Raw genomic sequence first — 18,816 nt, forward strand, 5'->3', positions numbered from 1 at the left:
AGACGACAATGAACCTCTTTAGGAACCGGTTTCCATCCAGGCCAAAGATAACAGATTGTATAGCACAAAGATGCCATGAATTTGTACATAATAAAATTTATATAATCAGAAAAATCTGCTCATCTCTGTCATCCAGCTCCATAATAATCGCTCCGTGATTGCGTTTTGTTACCGATGCTATTAGTGAAAGTCAAGTGCATGAATTTGTCGTTTAAATAATGAATGCACCAAAAATAGTCACCCTCAAGCATGAAAATACTATACTGGGAAAAGTTGAACTGCATATTCCATCATCACCATGTATCAATGCAATTTATAACCCCATCTCGGTCTGTAACTTCATATTAACTGGTTTTAGTAAAGATCTGGAAATATGTGAAGAGTTTGCTTCGTTAATGTCACATTGATCAAACGGAAAGAGGAATTTAGTATTAAATTCACTTTATATATCTTTCCCTTCCCTAGAGATTAAACCCTTTTCAAAAGGTTTCACGTGTACAGTCTGTAAAATAATCCAAATTACAGCATCTGTTTTTTTTTTTGTTTCTTTTTCTCTATAGGCGATGTATTTAGCTCATATCAGTGTGATTGGTCCTCTAGTTTTCTGTAGTTTTCCTCTCAACAGTCACCGCTGCAGGCTCAGTGTCTTTGTTGGTACCTTGTCTCGCCTTTTCTTCTGCATGTGATACACGTTAATCACCTGCCTCCAAACACCACTATCACACAGTGACACACTGGAGGGTGTGTGTGTGTGTGTGTGTGTGTGTGTGTGTGTGTGTGTGTGCGTGTGCGTGTGTGTGCGTGTGTGCGTGCGTGTGTGTGTGTGTGTGTGTGTGTGTGTGTGTGTGTGTGTTGGCGGGGTCACGCAGGCGTTTAAAACATCGAAGTGCTTTCTTGGTACCCCGTGGCACGGAAACACCCTCGGATCGCAGAGGGGGAATTTAGAAACACTTTATAAGTGGTTTACCACACATGCTAGTGCTGCTGCTGTAAGTGTCAGATCATATAAAGAGAGAGAAAGAAAGAAAGAAGGAGTCTTTGTGCAGTCCTGGCTTTATGAGGCGTCCTTTTTATTTTGGCCAGATTGTATAAATTAATGATAATATCTCATTCAACAATTAAAATAACTCACGACATGGATCTAATGAGTTCTCTGGATGAACCCAACGATTGGTGTGAAGGTCTTTGGATTTACAGCTGCGACTCATTCATTATACATGCTTTTAAATGCAGGTATATAGGCAGGGAGGACTAATTTAGGGTTACATATATACACTTGTTCCTTTTTTTAATTGGGCTTTAAAAAGTGAGGGCTGGAATTTCATTTAATCAAACCAGGGTGGAGTGTTTCCGTCTATATTGTTAATAATCACACAATCCTTAGAAATATCATAAAGCTAAAAGTGATCGGACAAAACTATTCGTCTACAATAAAAGTCTTATCTTTTAGAGCGAATCTTGGTTGTTGCAACAATTTCTCACCATCACTGATTCATCTTCACAAAAATGTTTTAAAACTTTATATAAAGTGTGTGTGCGTGTGCGTGTGTGTGTGTGTGTGTGTGTGTGTGTGTGTGTGTGTGTGTGTGTGCGTGCGTGCGTGCGTGCGTGCGTGCGTGTGTGTGTGTGTGTGTGTGTGTCACTTTATGTGCTTTTGTATTTAAAAAAAAAAACAATAATCAATATAAAGTGAATTAAGTCTATAGGTGATCCCGCAGACTCGTGTTATATTTCAAACTGTGAAGTGGTCGTGATGCATAACAATCAACAATATACAAAAGCATCAACTCCTTTATTAACAAAATAAATTACCACAAGCAAAATTAAGAACAATTATCGGTATTATTTAGAAATTGATTATGATTAAATTTATAAATTCATAATACACTTTAATTCAGATTTTCCAACAGGATGTTACAAACAACATAAACCCTCAGCCCACCCCCTTCCCACAAACTGCAACAACGGAAAAGGAAATGAAGAAGGTCGTTTAAAAATGGAGATTAAAATGAATAGAAAGAAAATTCCTAGTGTTAAAAGTGTCAAAGCGATATCGTGATGAAGTGCGTCCTGACAGTGTCCATAAGCATGACGTTAAACACTGGCGACACAACTGTCACTCATTCAATGATACACAAATACACAACTGATTATGAAGGTGGCATAAATCTATAAATGGTTTAAATAAGAGCTGTAGTTTGAAGCTTTATATCAGGATGATACGTCAGACAAACGATATGTTCTTCAGCTGATAAACTCTGAAAAAATATAGATTTAAAATACATTTAAATACCTGTGGATTTATGGTTGTGATTTCTCTCTTTTATGGGCAACAAAAAAAGATATAAGATAACTGTGAGACAAGTTCACCACTAGATGGCGCCGGTCAAATGAGAACCATAAGAAAAGTTAGTGAAGAGCCACACAGCACCTGAATATAACAGTTTGTTATAAAGTCACGATAAGTACAGAGTTTTATATATATTTATATAAATATACTTTATTATAAGTTTTAATGCGCTTTTAGGTCAACTGTGTCTTAAAAAAATATCTGCAGTTTCTATTTTTCACTGAGTGGAAAAAGTGAAAAGTAAAAATGTTTGGGAAAGTTGTTTTTCCTTAATAATTCGATTAAACTCAGCAGAGTGTGGTGTTGATCTGCTTTTTGGGTTTGATTTATTTTTGCTAAAGAAAATTAAGACCATGTCCGGAGTTATCTGCGGCCAAAAAACAATGGAAAAGTCACAAAACAATTTCAGTGCCAGAGTCAGGTTGGAAATAAGATAAAGATAAAACAAACAGATTTCATGTGTATTCACACTCTCTCAACTTGATTTATAAATATAATATAAATTAAAAGATGAATCACACACGGGAACAGAAGTGTAAAATCAACAAACATGAACTCCATATGTTTTATTCAGGCTCGCTTTTAAAATAAAATACAGACACTCAGGGTATATTCTTTTTAATATTTTATGAAATCTTGTTTTTTGATAGGCTTGCAAACATTGTAATGACATTTTCACTGGACACTGCCACTGAAAATTAACTCTTAATCTCTTAACTGAGTATCTCTTTAATCAGAATTGTACTTTTGTTAAACAGGAAGAAACCAACTCCCAGAAATATTCATGCCATCCCCCGCAACCAGGGCAGATAATATAAAATTACAGAGATATACACAGCAGCAGCGGCAGCAGCAGCGGCAGCCGCACGATGCTGCAGACGCACGGCAGAGCAGAGGCCTTATATCTGGGGCTTGCATGCTCTGCGTGACCCGTGACTGATTCGAGTTAACAGCTGACTCTTTTCCATTACAAATGGCTCGCGGATAATCTAGATAACTACCGGATCACGCAAACCGAGCTGCCTGGATACGGTGCACCACTCCCCGGCACTGCATCACTACACATTCATATTAAATAGCCTATCGTGGGTATTTTTTACAGGTATTCTTCACAGTGGATATTTAGACTAGTATTTTTTATTTCCAAGTGCTGTTTCTTTACATTAAAATAAAAAATCTGCAAGTGCTCTATATGACATTTTTACCCATTAATATATGACACTGGTAATATAGGCGATAATATATACATATAATATATATAATATAATAAATATATATATAAATATTATGGCCAACCTATACCAGTGTATATAGGTTGTGTATATACCAGTATATACCAGTATATACACTCTTGTGTATATACCAGTATATACACTGGTATAGGTTGGCCATATAGGCCATAAATAATAGGTAAACATATTATATCTACATATTATATCATAAATAAACATATCACATACATATATATGACACTAATATAGGCTATATACACTATATACACTGGTATAGGCTGGTCAAATAGGCTATAAATAATAGATAAACATACCATATTTACATATTATATAGTAAATAAACCTATGCAATTAAATATATACATACATACAAATACATAATGTGTTTATTAATTATATAATGTATAGATTTATTTGATACATAATTGTAGCCTATACTACCTGCCTGTGTGTGTGTGTGTGTGTGTGTGTGTGTGTGTGTGTGTGTGTGTGTGTGTGTGTGTGTGTGTGTGTGTGTGTGTGTGTGTGTGTGTGTTAGTGTGTGTGTTAGTGTGTGTGTGTGTAATTGAACTTTCCTGGACATGTTTTTTCATCCTCCAGAATGTATTTTTGCTCAGAGCACTGAGGTGTAATGAAAGCTTGACATTAGTCATACATGTGGACCATATAGACCTCCATGAATAACCACTAAAAAGGATGTTGGCCACACAAAACTTTTTTTTTTTTTTAAAGACCCTGTGTTTTGTTATTTATTTCTCTCTCTCTCTCTCTCTCCCTTCGTCGGCCCTGGTGACGTCTCCTCACCATGTGACCAGGGCGCTGGTATAAACACTGAGAGGATCCACCCCCTCTGTGATTCAGGTTTGGCCCTTTTGCAGGTTTCCCGGCGCATTTCTCTGCCCGACATCGACTGGATCGCTCGTAAGTCGGCGGGGGGGGGGAAATTCTTTTAAGAAATAAACCTGCCGACATATGGAAATAGCGAGAGAGCGGGGGGGCATCTGTGACCGGCGGCGACACGTGCTCCTCTCCTCTCCCCCTCCTCCTCACGGGAGTTTCTGAAGAGGGAGGGCGGCTTGTGCATCCCATCATCGTCTTCCTCATCTGGCGTCGGAGGGCACGGCCGAGTGCGAGCCATGACTCTGAGCTCAGAGATGTCGGATGCCTCCATCCTTTCGGAAGAGACCGACATAGACGTGGTCGGAGAAGGGGAGGATGGGGACAGCCAGACGCGCTCCTACGTGGACGAGGTGGCGCAGATGCACGACGGCATCCTCCTGGCCGGCTCTCCTCCTCCATGCCTGGACAGCTCCACCTCCTCCAGGGATGCCTACAAGCCGGCGGGCAAGAACACCCTGGTGAAGCCCCCTTACTCCTACATCGCCTTAATCACCATGGCCATCCTGCAGAGCCCCAAGAAGCGGCTCACCCTCAGCGAGATCTGCGACTTCATCAGCAACCGCTTCCCGTACTACAGGGAGAAGTTCCCGGCCTGGCAGAACTCCATCAGACACAACTTATCCCTCAACGACTGCTTCGTCAAGATACCGAGGGAGCCCGGGAACCCCGGGAAGGGCAACTACTGGACCTTGGACCCGGAGTCGGCTGATATGTTTGACAACGGGAGCTTTCTGCGGCGGAGGAAGCGCTTCAAGCGGCAGCAGGCGCAGGACTTGCTGCGGGAGCACAACGCGTTCCTCCCCGCCGCCGCTGCTGCCGCTGCGGCGTACGGGTACGGACCGTACGGCTGCGGAGGATACGGCATCCAGCTCCAGTCCTACCACACACACTCTGCGCTCTTTGCGTTTCAGCAGCAGCAGCAGCAGCAGCAGCAGCACCAGCAGCACTCCAGGCATTCGCATTCACACACGGGAACCATTATCCCCGCGCCCTCTCTCATGCCCACCACCACGGACTTAGCCAGGAGTAGGTTTTACCCGCAGCTCAGCTCCAGCCTGGGCTCCGCCAGCGCGCAGGCTGCGTCCCCGGTGCAGAAGTCCAGCTCCCCGGCGCAGCGCTCTCCCTTCTCCATAGAGAGCATCATAGGCGGCTCGCTGAGCCCCTCCAGGACTTCCCCGGTCCTCGTCCCGGTCTTACCCTCCTCTCTGGGGCCTGCGGCGGGGGGCCAGCCGCAGACCGTCCACCCAGGAACTGTTTTACACCCGGCTGAAAACTTTCCGAGCAGAGTGGTCAGCGGCACAAGCGGCTGCTAAAAGTCTGAACTGCAAACTTTTCCAGAAAGTTAGACAAAAAGAAAACTGCCACAAAACAAAAAAAAAACGCGCCCCTCTTTGAAGGTAGGATTATTTTTGTATGTTTATTTGATAGCACACAGCTGAATGATGGACATGAGAACACGATGTGTGCCTATATTCACGCTGTTTATAAAGATATAGGCTATTTATGTTCATTTATCTTCGGTGTGAATCAGACTTTTTGACCACGAACTTTCCTTGTACTTTCAATGAAGTGATTCTTTTCAGTCACTGTTTTTAGGGCGTCTCAGGATACAATGACTTAATGAGCAGGTTATGAATGATCACATGTTTGAAATAGGCTAATAATAATGTATTTGTGTCAAACACATCCATGTTCTTTTTTTATTAATAGTTATGGCAAATCAAAACAGTTTTTTTTTTCAAGTTTTGATTTGAACTTTGTATGACACAGCAAGCAAAATCTTACATTTATAATAATATGCAGTGTGTGTTTATTTCAGTAATAAAACATTGTACATTTTGGGGCAAGTGTTGTGTAATTGAAGTGTGATATTTTTACACAGTTTGTTTTAAACAAGAATAAATTTCGTTTTGCAAAAAAAAAAAAAGCTAATTTGTTTGGAAATAAATTTGTTAAATAATAATTATGGGCTTATAGTGCTCACTCGACTGCTTAGAAAGATATTGGGTCAAATCATTTTATAAAACCACGAAGTCAGAGGTGTTTGTTATAGGGATTGTGTGTTTAATCAGCTAATAACAACTGCATGGCTTTGGATGATGGATAAGAGTGTTTCCTCCAAAAGTGTGTGTTTACGCGTGCGTCACGGACCACAAAAAAATATTATATATATATATATAATATTTGCAAATGTTTGTTTAGATGTGGCACTCACTCGTGTACTCGTGCTGTTCACTGTGGAACATGCGCACACCGGCTCCTGCGCGTCCTGCGTCCTGACCTCTCACACGCTCATCCTCAATAATTACGGTGAGCGGACATGGAAGGTGTCGGTGGCGGTGGGAGAGCGGCTGTATTTTTAGATTCTTATTTTTTCTTTGCCTGGTGTGGGTGATTCTACCTGTGCTGATGCCGACAGCTGGTCAGCTCAGGAGAGGGGGGGTGGGGGAAGTCAACATTTCAATATCTGCTGTTATTTGACACAGTTTTGCCGACGAGAAAATGACGCGCTGCTCTTGTGCGCCACGCAGAGCGCATGGATGCGTGGACAGGGGGTGTTTTGGAGGTTAGAAACCACCGTAAACAACTCAGCATTAGTTTTATTGTTTATTCGCTTTTATTTAGGGTTACTACCTCCCCCACGCAGGAGAGATCACGCCTCATTTTGACCCAAAAAAACAAAAAGGGGGCTGATTTTACGCACAGAAATTTGCAGACAATTAGACACCATGGATTTTTTCATTTTTAACCAGATTGCTCGTCCCCCCCCCTCCCCACATGTCTGAGGCGGTTGCTGGAGCTCGAGGCTGCAGCAGCACCTGTGTTGCCGTGATGCTGCGTGATGTGTCAGACCTCTCGTGTTTAATTTTTCACGACCTGTGTATGTTGCCTATACTGTTGGAGCCCTGCTGCTTCCGTGACTGGATGTGTGCGGCCGTCGACTGCATGTGTCTGCTGCATCCCCTGATTCAAAGCAACGTGTGTGTGTGTGTGTGTGTGTGTGTGTGTGTGTGTGTGTGTGTGTGTGTGTGTGTGTGTGTGTGTGTGGTAGATATAGCTACATGCATGCAGGGCGCTTCGAGCCAGTTCACTAGGCCACGGGAGGACAGCTCGGGCTGTTGCGTGATGATGTAACACGCAATGAGAGACATACACACACACACACACACACACACTCACGCTGAGGAGAGAGGGAGAGCAGCAGGGAAGCAGGTCAGTTGTACTATATGGACTAGTTTAAATACCAGGCTGAACAGGGAGACGAATATTTAAAGCTATAGTCCGGGTCGTTTTTTGCTCTAGAGTCCTGCAGGGATTTAATCCGTGGTATTTAGTTACTTGTAAATATAAAAATGTTGTGGTGTCCATCTGTAAAATCTGGGCGACCCATGCAGTTTGCAATTAGATTTGTGTATTAGATGTAATTGGCCTACACTCGCATATAGTTTTTATCGCATGTGTGTGTATCTGAAACATTTATATCTTCCTATAATGGGCCAGTGGGTCCATGGTCCTGGGGATTTCATACTCAACTCAGAGTCCGTTTGGGCTTCAGGTCCATTTTAATTGCGTACTTGCCCTGGTTGGATACATATTAGTAGCTAATAGTTGAGGTTTAATAAAGTTAACTTGCACACACGTATCCAGAATACGCAGCAGGCTTGGATCCATTTAGAAACTTGATGCAAATCAAGGTCCTTCATCCAAAACATCCCACGTCTATTTATCTATCTATCTGTCTATCTGTCTATCTATCTATCTATCTATCTATCTATCTATCTATCTATCTATCTATCTATCTATCTATCTATCTGATTAGTGATTATGGCAAAAACTGTCCCTCTGAGGGCTCTATCTTATTTTCAGGCTAAACGTTTAAAAGCTATATTATTATCACTATATATTATCACTATATCATTGTTATTATTTATTCGTTTATTTATTTAACATATGAAATAGACTGATCCAACAAAGCAGTGGCTACTAGCATATTTAAAGTTAAACTAAAATAAAGTTGTTTTAAGTATTAAAAAAAGACAAGTTGCATTTGAAAAACTGAATTCATTGGTCTGTTGGTTAACAGGTTTGTCCTATGGTCACAATGGCAGCAGCAGCAGAATCAGTGTAAATAGTGGTCCAGTTAAAAAGGAGGCTTTTCATGAAATGTCACGGATCATGTGGACATCAGCCTCCTTGAGCATGACTGAAGCTCAGTTAGCAGTTTATCCTGCTGGGTCACAGGTCATGAGGAGAGGGGATAAAGCACAACACTCAGCCCATAAAAGACACTGGCCTTTGGGTAAATGCGTTGGGGCATTTGGAGGCACGGAGAAAATAATCTATACGCTTCAAAGAAAGTCATAAAGACGTGGCAACTCTGAAGTAAGCTGCACACCAGTTAGCACGTTATTTTGTATCCTTTATTAACAAGGGGTCTTAGCGTGACCCCAGCACCTCTGCTTATACTGGACAGAGCAGCAAAGATGTATTTAAAACAAGAGAGATACCAACAACCCTGAGTTTGAAGATGGAAGTGGTGGCATTGAAAATGTACAAAATCACACTAAGAGAAAATGGGATTTATTGTTGTTTAAGATAAGTTCAGGTGAAAAAATGAATAAATAAAAGTGCCAATATAAACAGAAGGTTTAAAAAGGGAAAAAGCTTTTTCTAATGCATTCCACATGCAGCTTTAAGTTATGGTCATTTTTTCCAGTCTTTTATTTTGATAAGCTTTCTTTATTAGCACTGTCTGAGAACTTATTTATGATCCCATGTTGTATAATAGTAATCTGTTATAAAAAAAGAAGTTGTTTCCTCCAATCAGACATTTTGATGTTAGATATAAAAATTATAAAAATGAAAAACAGCTACAAAACTTTTAGCTTTTCAATAAATAATGAATTCAGGTTGCCCTGTGCAATTACTGAAGCTCATTTATTTTTTCCTCTATAAAAGCTTTTAACGGGAAAAAATCTTAATTTTCTGGCCCAATAATGTTTCTATTAAATAATTTATAACCCCACAAAAACGCTGCATTGAGTGTAACCAGGAGTTCACTGTGGGATTAACAAAAATATTCATACGTTCTTTTATTGCTCTATATATTATAATAATAAATAGGCTAAGAAGGATAGAGCACTCATCAATATCATCATGAAAATCATTAAGTGGCACAAATCATATAGGGTCATTTTGTTTAATGTTTTTATCTCATAAATGATGAGAAGTCCATATTTACATTTTAAATTAAAAAAGCTTTTAAAATCAATAAAAAATACCAAAGAATAAATAAGTGAGGAAAGACGACTTAAAGGATTTCAGAGGTGAAATCCAATTTGAAATGATGAAATTATGTGAATCTGGATGACACAAGTAACAGCTTTATAGTTGTATAAAGTTTTATAGTTTTGATATATTTTCAAATTACTTTTAAAAGTTTTACTGACCAGAAATGTATTTTCTTTTTTCATTTTTGATCCCCACAAGAGAAAAATCAAGAGTTTAATAAATTAATACATTTGATAAAAAAAAGTTTTTTCTCATACTTTATTCAGCGAAGTGTATAACATGAAATACAGAATTTAAAGATCCAGTACTCCCATCTTTTCCCCCCATTTTCAGTAAATCACAATGGAAATGAAAAACACACATACAATAAAAAAGAAAACAACCACAACAGCACACAAAAAAGAAAAAACAAGTACAAACGAACCCTTTCAACTACCCCCCCACCCAGGTAGCCTAAACTATTAGGCAAAGTTCTGAAGTACAGTAGTTGTGCTGTGAAGCTACAGTGTGATATCAGACAGACAGGGGACACACAGAGGACCAACTAAATTAATAAACACAGCAGACAGGTCAGTCTCACTCAGGAGGCTACATTTGTTTTTATTCATTCATTCTTTACAATCACATCACACTGTGTTGTCTGAGTTTGGACTGAAAGACCAAAGTTGAACTCTTCTCGTGCATCAGTTTATTTCAATTCGAGGTGAAACATTGTGTGTTTACACCTCAGAGCGTCTGATGGAGGTAATGTGTGGAAAACACAGGAGAAACATAAGAAAAAGAGAGCAATTGGGAAAAGGGTAGAGTACAGGGAATGGAATGAAAAAAAAAGAGTGAATACCTCCCAGGGAGGTGCAGAATCTCTCCATCTGCTATTCAGTGTATGGAACAGTCGCTACACTTATCCCCGCTCTCTAAAAGGAGCTCCGCTTTCCACCCCATTAAAAAGTTTGGGAACTAATGCCACCCCTGAATACTCGCCTAATTAGAGGCTGCTCAGAGCTGCAAGGACCTGCTACACAAGAGTGGCTCTGGGATACATTCTGCTTTTCCCCTTTTGTAATGCCATCGTTTTGCTCTTTCTTTTTCCGGCCCATTTCATCTCTTTCTTTCTTTCTTTCTTTCTTCCTTTATGTCGTCTCATCAGAGATCTCAAACAAAAGGCGGAACAAAACTTTTTGAGCACGTCTAACTCCACAGGGACTTTCATCCACACTGCTAAGTTTTTGTTTGAAAACGCATCGACGCTGCTACGGCTTCGCCTGTCGTCCACACTACTCCTGAGTTTTAGTGTTTCTACAACAGATACGTTTGAAAACGCTGCTTCAGAGCTGCGTTTCAGTCTGGATGGACAGAAATGTCCAGAAATGGTTGGAAACGATGACATACACACTAACAACAGATTGCCGATTGGGTCTTTTCTGACACAATGTAACCTTTGCTGATTCGTCAGGCTCCCATCACATGACCCGCTTCCTGAAGAATTGGCCTTAGCCGTAGAATTATCACTAGCCTTGGCTATCAGTGTAGAACCCAACATAGATAATCAATTAAAAGCGTTGCTGACCCTGTTGTCTTTGCTAACAGCTGTTGTGGAGTTAAATTCTGCATTTGACAATGATACAATGAGACAAGCTATTATTCAAGCAATCAAACAATTCTCATGAACATTGGCCCGCACTTGCCAAGTGTATGAGGGTGATCACATGATGTGTGTTTTCAGGCGTGTTGGTATAGACAGGGATTAAAACTGATACGGAGCTAAAACGCTAAATTGGATAGAGATCGAGTTAGTTAGAAAATGTTGTATTTTTCAAAATAAAACGTAGTAGTGTGGATGTAGCCAGACTGAAAGTTCGGAGTCTGTAGGTGCAAAGTTGTGATGCGTACACATGATGAGAATTACAGTTACAGTAACAGTGGTAGAGATGTATGAAGTGCTGTTTGACAGAGGAATTAAAGACTCTGGCTCCCGGCCACCTCACCCCACACAGACCAGGGAGAAACACTGAGCTTTCACCACCTCATGAAGTGCGAGCGTACGCATCCTTGCACATCATTTATTTAGATGAAGACTTTCGGGGGGGGGGGGGGGGGGGGGGGGGGTGTTTTTATTTGTTCTACATCTTGCCTGTCTCACCTCGGTGTGAACCCACAGATCTGGGATCCGCTGTAGAATTATGTTGCTGCCTCTCACTGCATTTTTCACTTTTTTAGCCCTGCACGTGTTTGCTTTGGCATGCTATCCGCTCATACAAACAACCGGGGCCCATAGCTTATCCATCACGCTTGTGCAGAATGTGATGATAAAATAACAGGCGGCTTGAAACAAACCATTTGTTACAGCAGAATTTATTATTCTGTCCACTTGAAACAAAGTACAGAGGTTACCTAGACATCTCCTACTTAGGTTACAACAATAAATAGAACCAAAAAAAAAAATTGGCTCCATGTAGCCAGGGCATCTCAGCCAGTTGGAAAGTCCCACTTAGTCTTGGTTGTTCCTGAGTCCAGCAGCTGCGTGATGTCACCACAACATCCGCTGACCATTCGCATCCTACACATCATTAAGCATCATCGCGTTACCGTTCGGAGGGGTCTGCCAAAGAAGCACCGCTTGCGACTACCGGCTTCAGGCCTGATTAGTTACATGCAACAACGCCTCTCGGTCATAAACACTTCATTGAGCTCCAGCAGCCCGTTCATCATCGTGACACCCACAGGTAATCCACACCAACGGCTGCAGCTGACACAAGGCAGAACCCAAACATGTCCTCCGAGCGGGACCCGCTTCTAAACACAGACTTCCAGCAGTCTACACAGCAAACACAGAACGGCACACACGCTGTAGAACGCAATAGCATGCATCCTGTAAACCTGTGCATGTATATGTGTGGTTGATGTGGGGAATGGGGGTGTAGTTCAAGGCTTCTACCGTCTCAGACAGCTTCCAAGTTTGAAATTTCAGCCTGCATCCTCTGGTTTGTGTCATTGATTCCTCAGTGACGACAAGCTTGTCACTCAAAAGGCAAAAAACAAACATCAGCAGTGAAAGCCACCCATGTAGGCCCAGTCACTCCTCACTTTTCCTTCCCCTCTCCTCCCCCGTACATTCCCCTCTGTCTGTATATTCCTTTCCTCCCATCCTCCTCTTTCTCTCCAGCTCTCCGCCTCATTGACTCGACCGCAGAGTGTCTATACGGGGGATGACTCGGATCTGAGGAGGGAGCAGGGCAGACGCCGGAGCTGAGCGTTTAAGTGGTCGGATCAAGCCACCCCACCTCACTCTCTCTCTCTCTCTCTCTCTCTCTCTCTCTCTCTCTCTCTCTCTCTCTCTTTGTCGCTGTGCCTTCTCAGGCTTTTGGAAGTTTGCCTAAATCTGTCTTGATATTTGACAGACGTGCTCCTCTCACACAGCAACAGATTGACCCACAATTAGATCCAGAGATTTGAGGGTACACACACAAGAGCAACCCCGACTCTTGGATGGAGCCTTTGGCAAAATGTGGGCCACATAAAAGACAAAACCATGACCCTCTGCAACACATTAAGGAGCTGAGCTTTGATTCCCTGCTCACACACTGTATGAAATTGTCGAGGTGAGGAAAATCCCTCGGAAATACACTTTTCTAACTTGTCAACTGCCCCTCTGAGTCATGACCAAGTAATGCATGGAAAAACAATATATTAGAGTGTGTGAGAGGGAAAGAGTGACAGGAAACACAGTAAATGTGAGTATTTGAGTGCGTTTCCTTCCATCTATTTTATGTCTGCATGTACAAATCACAGTGTCATGCGGTTAAAGGTGTCATTTCATCACACTTCTCTCCATTCCCCTTTCTCTTCCTCCACAGGTTTGGTATAATAAAGAAGGAAAACACACAACTAGTTTGCAACGACAATGTTGACTCTCTCAAAGGGAGGAGAGAAACTGTACAAACACCATACGTCCATGTGAGACCTGTCTGAAAGTCGCCTTTTGTCTGAGTGCCAGTTTGAATAAAGTCCCCACAGCAGAGATTCCAACTGGCGAGATCTCACCAAAGTGGAAAAAAGATGCTGCTTTATTTGATACTTCCTCCCAAGGTGGTAGGCACTTCCTTTTCCTCTGTCAAAAAGGTTTCAGTCGCCTCCATCAAAGTGTAACATCGCTGTAGGGGGGGCTTCATGGTGGTCAAGCTCGTCCGCTCATTTCTAAGCGGACTTCTGTTGGACATGTGAAGTGGCTCCATCGGCACGTAACTGGATACATTTTGAGGACACAGCAGGGTGCAGCGGACCTGCTGAAATGTAGCCGAACTCTTGTGCTGGCACAGGCTAAATTTACCAGCTGAATTCTAATGTTAACACAAAGTATATATATATTACCCGACCAGGGACCAAAAATCTCAATTTGTCTAAACCATACCAGTTCACAAAGAAGTAAAGAGGTCCAACTTGTGTGTTTGTCATCGTCTGAACTCGCTTTATGCATTCCAGTTGAATCTACAATCACTCAGGGGGGTGGGGGGGCTTCACATGTTTTATCTCCCATGCTTGGAGTGGCTCACTTATGCTTCCATTTTGCCCTCTTGTACACGGCAAAGCTGGAAAAGTGGCTTTTACACACCCACATACCCTCAGTGCGCACATAAATGCGAACACCAAGACTAATTACCACCATGCAATAGTGGTAATTCAGTGCGATCATTATGCAAGCGGGCTTCTCCAGCAAACAGCAAAATATCTGTTTTACCATGAATCAGTGGTGTTCCTCTGACTCACCGGTGATGTGGTGAGGAGCAGCAAACTACATTGTCCTATTCGATTTTATATTTACAGGTGATAATCAACTATGGGAACAAATGAAGTGATTTAACAACCTGAAGAGAAGTATATATCATAAACAGTATTCGTAAAGAACTTATCGTCTTATCGACCAAGCACTTTACAGTTTATAAGCCACTTTCACCCATTCACACACACAGCGATTCTATATGCTGCACTTACTTGCACTGCTGTCACACACCCTGCCGGTACAGTCGTCAGGGGGTTAGGGGCTAAATCTAGGGTTCTGTGTCTTGCCCAAGGACACTATAGCCATGTGTGTTTCTTATAAATATCTTTTAAAATCCATAGGTTTTTAATATTATTTTTTATGTATACTTATACCTATATATATTTAAATAACAGTGTGTGATTTATGTTTTCATGTTAAATTGTGAAATGATCTAATATGTCTATCTGAAAATCAGGTGGCTATATAGTATGTAAATTCAATCTTTGTTGTATACATGACATCTGAAAATCCCATTTCTGATGTTTTAAATGTTACACATGAAAAAACGACAGGTGTCAAAATATAACACATTAAATGGGTTTTCAGATTTCTAGCGGCCCTGGCAGTCGGTGGGAGGATTTGAAAATGAAACGAATGATTAAAATCGGAAAAGGTTTTGGTAGCTAAGTCAAAATTACTCTTGGTGTGAGTTGGCACAGAGGGGATGAATGAATGTTTGACTTCAGCGTTTCTAAAGACTTGGCTACAGCCCCGCATCGGTCCATTAAGACTGGTCTGTTCTGCTACCTATAAAACAAAGCCTGAGCACCTGGTGTAGCTATGCCGTATATGTAAAATGTAAGAAAATGAAAGTAAGATAGTGCCGGACCTTTATGTGCAGTGTTGGGTCAGGTGTTCCTCTTAGGTGCCTGCAGGAGTCTACTGTAGTTTACTTTCAAACAAAAAGCCAAAAGAAAGACAAGTTTAAAACAAGTTAAACCCTTACAGGATATATATGTGTGTCATCTAAAACACTGTAGACAGTATCTTGGAGGAGTTATGCTTGTTGATCAGAAGCGCTTCTCTAATTGTTGTCTGATGCATGTGACGCAGAAGACAACTGTATCCGTCTGATTCCATATCCCAGCTACTCACCATTACTCGCACTATTTTGAATGAAAATGTCATTTTGCAGATTAGTGTCTTCTTCCACATTATCTGTATAACGTATGCCAGTTGTACTACATTATATCACACTGTTCCACATGCATGCTCTCTTACTGTCTTATTGGGAAATTTTATATTTATATCATATCGTATACTACATTGAATTCATAGCACACATTATTTTATACTCATACTCATTTTGGATACCATACCTGCCTATATAACAGTTTTTATATGCATATATACAGTATATTGATATGTCTATTTTATTATCTTCTTATACTAATGCACAAATACAGTTTACAGTTGCCCATGCAAGTACATTTCTTTACAAACAATATTTCTGTCTGTAGTGAAAGGTGTATATATTATGTAAATGTTCTCTGTATTCTTATTTACTTTTTTAATTTTTTAAGCCTATGCCTCTTTTATACTCTTGTCTACCTCATTCTGACTATCTGCTGCTGACTTTACTTTAATAAAGTTTATTCTTATCTTATCTCATCTTATCTCATCTTATCTTATCTCATCTTATCTTGTCTTGTCTTGTCTTGTCTTGTCTTGTCTTGTCTTATCTTGAATTTGTATTAAAGTCTGTATTTGTGTCTGGTGGAAGACTCTTAAACGACGCCCTGGACGGTCGTTAGTGGCTGTTTATTCTTTTCTGATTCATGCACAGCACTGCAGCCCCATGCAGCCAACTCAAACACGGTAGAATAATACATTTGGAAACTCTCAACTAAAGGGGATTACAGAGTGAGGTCTTGTTATGAAAGCAAAGATATTAGGAGCCAGATAAACATAGTTGAGAATTTTGATAATAAGTTGGACAGCTTACAGTAAAACCTCCTCCTGGAAGTCATAAAGGAACTCGCCATGTGTTCATTAAGAACGAGATGTTTGACTGTAAACAAGGACCCTAACAACAAACCCTGAATCCAAGATGAAGTTGTGTTATGATTGTTATTTATCGTTATTTCTGTTATCGCTGATTATCGTTTACCACTTTTTTTTGTAAAGCACTTTGGCTCAACAATGCTGTGTTTAAAGTTCTATGTAAATAAAGTTGAAGTTGTGTGAAACAGAGTGCAGGCAGGACGCAGTAACAGCGACCCTTTTTTCAGTAGTACCTTAATTGATTCACTGGTCTCCTCCTCTTGATCTCTCCATCCTCTCCCCTCACTCTGCACTCAGGTGGAGGCAGGGTGTCCAGGACATGGCCTGGGTCCAGCACGAGCACACATGCTACACAGATCAGTGTGTTTCCATTTTCTCTGCTCGTCACCGGCGGGGGGGGTGATGTGCCGATGTGTGCCGATGAGGGAAGAAGGGGTGAAATGCTGATGCTGAGATGTCACAGAGCAAATGCATAAATCTGTGCATTTCTCTGGCTCAGAGTGTGCGTGAGTGTGTGTGTGTGTGTGTGTGTGTGTGTGTGTGTGTGTGTGTGTGTGTGTGTGTGTGTGTGTGTGTGTGTGTGTTGGTGCAATTTAACAGAACAATATATAAAAATGTAGATTATCTTAGTTCATAGAGTCTATGAGATGAAGATGCAGTTGTAAACGGTTTTAATAAGCTTAATGACCTTAACTTAACTTCACTTACAGGAATAAATGGTTCTTTTATCAAATTTACGGTGAAAAACAAAGAGCATAAGTTGGAGCTGGACCCTGAAAATTACATCTAGACCACTATATCTGGAAATTGACGTTTCCCTGCAATCAATTTGATGGGCCTCACAGTAGGCTACTAGGCTACTTAATTTCCAAATGGAAAGTTTCATTTTTTTATGACATTTGGGGGAATAGAGGTTTTAACTTTCTGGCCTGGATTAGAGCAGTAAGTCAAGACAATCTCATGTCTCTATGGTAAATATGCAGCTGGAGCCAGCAGGTAGTCAGCGTAGCCTATATTCCCAGTTTGCGCCTCCAATGTATTACTTTTGAATTCAAGTAAGTGTTAAGCATGTGAAAAATAAGTACCTGTCAAACCCAGAGAGATGTTCTGACAGAGAATGTACAGTAATCAAATATTCCTCAAATAATATGAAGGAAATAACATTCTAAAGTTTATTTTTACCAATTTCTCAAGTTGCATTAATAATGGGTAAACGTGTATTTTTAATCATGCACTAGACCGTTTTTTTTACCTGACAGATGGTTTGAGCAGTAAAATACATGAGAGGCTCAAACTGTGGCTACACTCAGTTTGGCCATTCAGCCACACATACATTCATTCAGTGCATATGCAACAATCTCTCTATCACACATCACTCACACACTATCAGGGGCAATTTGGGGTTCTTGCCCAAGGACACTTCGGCGTGGGAACTGGGGGAGACGGGGATCAAACCGCCAACCTTCTGGTTATCTCCTGAGCCAAGACACAAAGACAGTAAGTAGCTAGCTTGGCTCTGTCTAAAGGTTAAAAAAACTATCATTCTGTTTTTACACTCTAATGTCTGTACCAAAAATATGACCAAAAAATCATTTACGGTTTGTTAAGATAGTAAATGGATTCCCCCAAAATGTCAAACTATTCTTTTTAATCTTCAATCATTAATCATCACTTTTCTGAGGGCATCAAATATCAAACTGAGCTCCTCTGTAGTTCTTTCCAAACTAAACCAGAAAGTGAGGAAGCATCGTTTTACGTAAACAGACAAACTAAGCTTGAAATTTCCGTTGTCAAATACATTCATCTTCCACCTTGTTTTGGTCGTGTCCCCAGTTGCAGAGGAGTTTAAGTTTGCTCGTGTATTTTGACCTTCAGAAACACAGACTATCAACCAGGCACCAACTTATTGATCAGTTTATTTGAGTTATTGAGCTCAGGATATTCCTAATAAAGTAGCTTCCATTGTCACCTGGTTTCCAGTTTGTAAAGCCGACGGTTAAACAGTTTGACAGGTTGATACTCTGTCGTTAATACTTAATGGCTTTCCCAGTCTAAACAAATAATCATTCTCTCAGTAGCAGAGCAGGGGCGTTCGTGGGGGCTATCGTTTCAATCTGTAGGGATGTAGGAAGAAGGGAGGGATGGAAGGGAACAAGGGCTAACGGCAGCAGAGGAGAGGGGGGGGGGGGAGGCTCAGCAAAGAATTTATCCTCCTTGTC

General features: G+C 41.0%; 1 protein-coding gene across 1 annotated transcript; it reads left to right on the forward strand.

The window, feature by feature from the left end:
• The first annotated feature begins 4,419 nt into the window (after positions 1-4,419).
• foxd1 (forkhead box D1) lies at positions 4,420-6,390 on the forward strand. Its single transcript, XM_034603044.1, has one exon. The coding sequence runs from the start codon at positions 4,719-4,721 to the stop codon at positions 5,793-5,795; it is 1,077 nt and encodes a 358-aa protein (XP_034458935.1). The 5' UTR covers positions 4,420-4,718; the 3' UTR covers positions 5,796-6,390.
• Positions 6,391-18,816: the final 12,426 nt, after the last annotated feature.

This window comes from Hippoglossus hippoglossus, chromosome 12 (assembly GCF_009819705.1).
Source record: "Hippoglossus hippoglossus isolate fHipHip1 chromosome 12, fHipHip1.pri, whole genome shotgun sequence".
NCBI classification, from domain to species: domain Eukaryota; kingdom Metazoa; phylum Chordata; class Actinopteri; order Pleuronectiformes; family Pleuronectidae; genus Hippoglossus; species Hippoglossus hippoglossus.